The 7,291-nt window shown below is 38.8% G+C and overlaps 1 protein-coding gene across 1 annotated transcript; it reads left to right on the top strand.

Moving 5' to 3' along the window:
• Nucleotides 1–254: 254 nt before the first annotated feature.
• On the top strand, nucleotides 255–3,470 carry C922_00499 (hypothetical protein; the record flags this gene model as incomplete). Its single annotated transcript, XM_008816115.1, has 1 exon — nucleotides 255–3,470. One exon carries the CDS (start codon nucleotides 255–257, stop codon nucleotides 3,468–3,470), a length of 3,216 nt encoding a protein of 1,071 aa, XP_008814337.1.
• Between the last annotated feature and the right edge of the window lie 3,821 nt (nucleotides 3,471–7,291).

Raw genomic sequence — 7,291 nt, forward strand, 5'->3', positions numbered from 1 at the left:
GCAGGGGCTAAACCGTTACGTAGTAGTAGCGAACCTCCAGAGTGGCCCTTTACCGTGGGAGGATAACCGGTTTGTGTGGATAGTGACAGTGGAGAAGCGTTATTTTTTTTCTTCTCTTTCTATTCATTTGTAAAGTTTATTTTCTTGCTTTTTTTGGCTCCCTCCAGTGGAGTCACTTCCTCCTCATCGCCGTCCATTTCAACACCCCTCCTCCCTGGAACAATGGCCTAGCTAGAAAATGATAAATTAGAAGGATGATAACCCTCTGTTGTAAGCTCCTATATAAAGGGAAATTCATCCCCGTGGGTCGGAGAGTATTCAGGGAAAAACTGATAAGTGGGAGGAAACAAAAATCTCCCATCATTCTGCTGCCGCCGTACATATCCATACACGAGCTTAGGTTAATGCTCAATATAAACTACGATACTTGTTTCAAAGCGGCAAATGTGTACAAGAGTGGAAACACGTATAAGTGGAAGGACCCAGAAGATAGGACCTTCCAAAGTGTAAACAAAAGGAACGTAATTATCCCCTACAGCACTGCTGCTTATGTGAGTAAAATTTTTAAATTTAAGCCGAGACTCATCCAGGTGGAATTATTTTGCGAAGAGGAAGAGAAAAGCAGTGGGACGCTCCAGGATGTGTACAGGAAGGTGTACTTGGCGGAGGAGTACCATGCCAATGTTTTGAGGCTTCGAGGGGCATTCACAAACGATGCAAAGGATGCGCCCGACGAAACTTCCCCCCTTGTGGTAGCCAACCCAAATGAACCCCGAAGCCAGAGCAGCTGTGATGATGCCCCCATGTTACTGCCCAACGCACAGTGGAGCTGTGATGACCCCCCGTGTTTGCCCCCCAACGAGCGAAGTGCCCCACTGGACGATAAAAAAAAAAACTACTACACCGTTGTGTCTGTGATAGGGCACATCAACCATGGGAAAACCACCATGCTGGACAAGATGACGAACAACAACTTGGCGTTAAGTGAAGCGGGCTGTATCACGCAAAATATAAAACCTATACATTTCGAACGTGGGCCTTTTAAATTCACCTTTGTCGACACCCCAGGACATAAGGTTTTTCAAATCTTCAGAGGAAGGGCAGCTTTCCTCTCAGACATATTAATCATATTAATTTCCCTAGAAGTAGGCGCAGAGATACAAACGGAGGAAGCAATTAAGTACGCAGACAAATTTGGCATCCCAGTCATTTTTGTTCTAAACAAAGCAGACCTGTATGGAGAAAATGAGTCCATAGTAAAAGCCGAGTTAAGAAAGCAATGCACAAATATGTATGATGATGGAAATTTAAAGCATAATTTTTCAAAAGAAATTGAAAACGCGATTGCTATATCGTCGCTGACGGGGTACAATTTGGACAAGCTAATCAACAGACTGTTTTTTATTTCTCATTATATTGACTTGCCGTATCACAGTGTGAACAGGTTCTACAACACTTGTGAAGCCATACGGGATGCTGACTTAGCTGTTGGGAACTCCCTCGGGGGAGGGAACTCGCGTGATAATACCACTAATGAGAACATCCCTGATGGGAACACACCTCGTCATAATGTCCCCCTTGAGGAGAAAACTGAGCCAAGCATGAAGAACACAGATAAAGCAAAGGAAAGGAGAAAATCAGATCTGAACCTACTGCAAAAGTATATTAGAAAATCAGACTGCCTACTAGCCATAGATAAGAACCCAGTGGGCATGGGCATGGTGATAGACATAAGCAAAGACTCCAGCAAGGGAACAATTCTTCATGTCATTGTCCGAAACGGATTTTTCATCGAAGGCAGTTATTTTATATGCGGTTCTGCATTTGGGAAAATTCAGAAAATGTATAAGTTTAATAGTAACTTTAAGGAAAGCTGCAGCTATGCCGCGATAGGGATGGCTGTACTAATCAGTGGAATGAAGAAGCACGGAAACGCAACAACGGATGATTTAATCTTTACCCTCCCACAGAGTAACGCTTTTAGGTTATGTCAATATAGACTCATGGTCGAAAAGTTAAGCACTCTACAAGTAACTGGAAAAGAAATCAAAGTGTCCTGGGAAAATGACATGAAGAAAAATGAATTCCATGCGGAAGATATTTATCAAAATCGACTCGCGATGTCGGATAAAAGAAAAGCCATCGAAGAGTTCGGCATAGAAAAGGAAAACATATTCGAAGATGTCTCTGTGCAGGAATTTCACAAAAGTAACACGCAAAGGAAGAAGGAAGAAGAATCTGTAGTAATCCAATTGGAGGAAGAAAACAAATATGAAGACCAATCAAGAGTTAAAAAAAATAAAATACAATCTATCCTCTCGCAGGATGATTCAAATGATAGCATTTTAGTACCTGAAGAAAACACCTTTTCCTTTTTTGAAAGCCACAACGGGTGTGAACAGGTGGACGAGTTAGTCAGTTCCTACCGGGGAGGGGGCAGTCACCAAGAGAAGGACCAGCCAAACATCCCAAGCGATGCACCAAATATAAATCCCGTGACACATGACCAATGGGAAGCAGCCAAAGATATCACAAACAAAGCAAATAATCATGTTCCAAGCAGACCTTATAACACGGAAAGTGCTACACTGTATGAGTGTGCGAAAGGGGGGAAAAAGGACGCACACGAGGGGAAAGAAAAGACACACCTCGTGTTGGGAAAAGCCCCTCCTGGAAGAGGAAGGAAGAGCAGACACACCCATAAATCCAGCGCAACGAATGGGCAATCTTCTCAAGAAGCGGCGGATTCTCATAGCCAAACGTACACCGATGAGAAGAATCTCAACGAGCCATGGTACTACGAAGAAAGCGAAGAGACGTGGGCGAAAAAAATCCTGCAAAGAAACAATGAGCTTATGGAAACGTGGAGAAACAAAACGAGGCAAAGGGAGATCGAAAAAGAGAGACAAATTTTTTACGAAAAACAAATGATTTTGAAAAATGAAATTCTAAGGAGAAAACTCCTGGGCGAAGAAAAACTAACTGAAGAGGAGATTAATGCATATCTCTATGATGAAGAAAAGAGCAACGCAAATAATTCCCAAGCATCAAGTAGCCCTGAGCATATAGAACTGCCCCCAAAAAATTGCCCAGTTATACCAATCATAATCAGAACCAACTATGTTGGAATGTTCGACATATTTCTAGACGAATTTGAAAATCTCCAAAAAGTGTATAATGTTAAAATATCCGTCGTTCATGGTGGAATAGGTCCCATAACCCCAAACGACGTTGTGCATGCAGAAGTAGAAAGTAATTTTGGCTATTGTTGCATTTACGCTTTTCAAGTCAAAGTGTTACCCGACTCGGTGAAGCAATCAGTTCTCTCCAACATTGTGATAAAACAGTTCGACGTTTTCACCGACCTAATTGACGATGTTGTGAATAGAATTAAAAATATTAAGGCACTAATTGCACATAATATGTATGTACGAAGTCTCAAGAATGAAAGAACACAGGAGGGGGTGTAAGTATTACTGTGAAATGCATTACGGTTTCTTTGAAAAATAATGCATTGTCATATCGGGCGGTGGGGAAAAACCGAAATATGAGAAAATATGGATCATGCTTTGATTACTCCTTATGTTTGAATACCATGTTAAGGAGTTCTCTTCTTTACACTTCCAACTTTTGGAAAATTTGAACCCTCACCATGGCTATAAAAATTGTAGTGTTTGCTTTGGCGCCTCTCAGCTGCCCAGATAAGGGTCAAATGCTGAAGAATTTCATCCAACATCCCTTTTAACTACAAATATTTCCTCTTTTTTAGTTGGAGACATCCTTGTTTCCATTTGGCAGATATCTGCAGAAGGGGGGGCACAGCCATATGCGCGCATCTACATACAAACGTGTTTGTGGCATCCCCCCATTTGTTTTCAATCCGTTTAGGTTAATTTCGCTTCAGCTCAGCGGATTTATTTTTAAGTTTTTTTTTTTTTTTTCTCAAGCAAAAACTTCTCGCATTTGCTAAGTTTAAAAAATGGAATTTACTAAAAAAACAAGTTTGATAATTCATGCAACAGTGTTCACATTGCATGACTATAGAAAGGGGAACATTTGTCTGAATCATTAAAAAATGGCGAAAAAATAGAATGTCAATTTAAAGAGTAGTGTGTAAGATATAACGCAACATTTAAAGGGCTACAAATGTACTTTTGGCGAAACGGTTGTAAATTTAATGCGCCACCAGATATGTGCATCTCGCATAAAAATGTATTTATGCGCGTTAATGTATCAGCATTAAATTTTTCTTGAAATTTCATATTCCTTTGAAATGTATTCTTTTTTGGAGCGTCTTATCTGATCCATTTTAAATTTTCTTCCCCGCCTTGGTCGACACGATTGGGGACAGCTTCTGGTTCTGTTCTTTGTAAACGCCGTTGTATTGCGCTCGTGCCGTCATTTGTGATTCCTTGAATATCATATAATAATGGTAGAAACTTCCATCGGGTTAGCAAAAACTGTCTTTGAGGTGTAGACTTGTACTGCCGGCGCCGACACAGCTGCTGATACGGGTACAACGGCTGGTACAGACAGTACTGCTGATACGGGTACAACTGCCGGTACAGACACAACTCCTGTCGATGCAGTAACAATTGTTGGTGTGGATGGGGTCTGAATTGTGTAAATCTTCGATGTTGCAATCACGGGTACAGACACGCACGACCTGTAAACCACCGCGGAATTGGGAACATAAACGATAGACATCTTTACGAAGGGGGGTATGCTAAGGATTAAAAAATTTCTATCACAAGCGGCGCAACTGCTGTTATTTGTGGTCCGTAGAAGGCGTTGAAAAATTGGGAAATCTTCGGTGTGCTCAAAAATGGTTTGTTGGACTCGTCCGGATCGATACTATAGAAATTGTTGGAGAAAAAAGTTCTAAAGAATAAAATAATGTAAAGAAATATTGCTCAAAAATTAAATGTAAACAAAGGAAAACAATAAGAAAAACAAGATGGAACAAAAATGAAGTTAAAAACTGTCTACATTTTTTCGTGAATTATTTAATTTTTTAGCTAGCTATTCTTTAAAATTGTAAAAAAAAAAAAAAAATAGCTTTATAACTTTTTTCGTGAGCAAAAGGATATTATTTTTGTCTCGTTCTAATGACAGCTTTTCAACAACGGCATAATTGTGCTCGAAAAGTGACATGTACTTTTGACAGCTATATTTGTTACATGATTTCCCGTATTTCTCTGCTTTCCTGCGTGCAAATAGGTAGGTAGCTTTTTTTTTTTTTTTCAGAAAGTAGCAAAAATTGGCTAGCAACATATAGCGAGATGTTTTTTTTTTGGCAAATATACCTATTAATACGGAAAATTGCAGAAAAAAAAAATTATTAACGAGCAGGGTAATTTTGTTAGTTTTAATTTTTTTTTTCTTGTCCTGCTTGTTCATGCCACCGCGTATCGCTGAACTGGGAAGGTCATTGCCAAGAAATTTTAAGCTAAAAATTTTATAACCACTTGGGCCAAAACTCACTTGTGATATTGTTGCAAAATTGACCAGCGCAGAACAAGCTAGGTTTAAAAAACACACACAAGTGGTTTGTCTAGGGCCAAAGAGAAAAAAGCTTAGATTCGGAATTAAATTTTTTATAATCTAGCATGTTAGTTGATTCTTAAAATGGGGAGAGTAAAAAAATTCAATAAAACTCCATGATATATATAAGCATGTTTACACGTAAAAAAGAAAGCACACAAACGCTCATAAGTGCAAAGAGCAAAAACGAAAAAACTGAAAGGAATGCAAAGTAAGGAGGCATGCACATACAACATGTTTTTCGAAGATGTCGTGGAAGGAAATCCATTTCGAAAAGCACGCCACGGATAATTCAATAATAAAATTTTCTTTTTTTTTATATGTAAACATATTAGTAAACGAAAAAATATAAGAAATTTTTATGGTCCCCTCTCAAATTGTTTTTCCTCTCCAATAATAGACATCTCGAAAGTTATTTCATTAGTTCTCCATATAATGTTTCCTGAATATTTTTTCTCTACCCCTTGATACTATTTCCAAATGGTTAATATCCCTTCTTAACACTAATGAAATGTTCATACTTGAGTAACACTCTTTTGTGGACGTGCATAAAGACAAAATTCATCGCCAAGTGCCTACTCCTATTCCGCTTCATTAAATTTCTCTTCATCTTTCCCAACATCCATCAGATGTCCACATCGAATTTTAAAGGATAACTGTCGTTACGGGGGAGGCGTACGCGTAGCTAAGACATACTTGTCGGGAAGGGATAACTTGAATATTTTTAATAATCGGTATGGTCTGTGGAACCGTGTACACAACTGTTTGTGGCACAACACTGTACGTAGTTGTGTAAACAACTGGTGCAGGCTGCACCGTCACCACGGGGGATATCACTGTTGCGAACATTTTCTAAAAGGGGAGAAAATACACATAAAAAAGGTACATGTGAATTGGCGTTGCGTACATCTGCGTGTAATGTTAATACATGAGAAGTTGTTGGATAAGCGGCAATAGCACAACGTAGTGATTTTTACGCGGATTAGAGGCATACATACATATATCTGTTTTTTTTTGTTTTTTTTTTTTCTCATCCTTCTGCTGCTCCCTCGATGAATGCCTTACTTAAATAAAGGAACAGTATATTATTATCAGGGCAAACTAAAATTTGGCAAAAAATATATGAGCTATTTTGAAAAAGATCTTCTCAGTGTGATGAGGTATCACATTTTTTTAAAAAATGACAATTTCGCAGGGGCTATGTAGAAATTGCAGTAATGCATAATTATCATGCCTATAAAGTTTGAAAGAGAAAAATGAGATGAAGTTCCTTTGTTTTGTGAAGGGGGGAATGGCTGATGGGCAGCTTTCAAAATGAAAATTGCGCCTTCGCACGACAAAATCGAGGTCGCAAAAGGGTACACGCGAGTGAATATGCATATGTATGTATTTACATACACGAACGTGTCTACACCTTTGCTACAAAGCGGGCTCATGGTGTTTTCCAATGGACAGTTGTCAGCAATATTCAATTTTTGTGAATTAACTTCCGAAGTTGCAATTTAACTGGAATTGATGTTGTCTTCGCAATTTATATGTGGGGCTAACAAATTGTTACATAAACAGGTGTTTATAAATTTACATAATTATATAATTGTGCGTTTATACACTTACATACGTGTGTGTCAGAATTGTACATCCCATTTTCATGGCTTCACGTGATTTATATAGACATGCAAATGCACAGATGTCCGTGTCACATCCGTAAATCTGTTCGTCCTTTAAATTTCACTATTTTTTTTTTTTT

Source organism: Plasmodium inui (genome assembly GCF_000524495.1).
Source record: "Plasmodium inui San Antonio 1 unplaced genomic scaffold supercont1.2, whole genome shotgun sequence".
NCBI lineage: Eukaryota > Apicomplexa > Aconoidasida > Haemosporida > Plasmodiidae > Plasmodium > Plasmodium inui.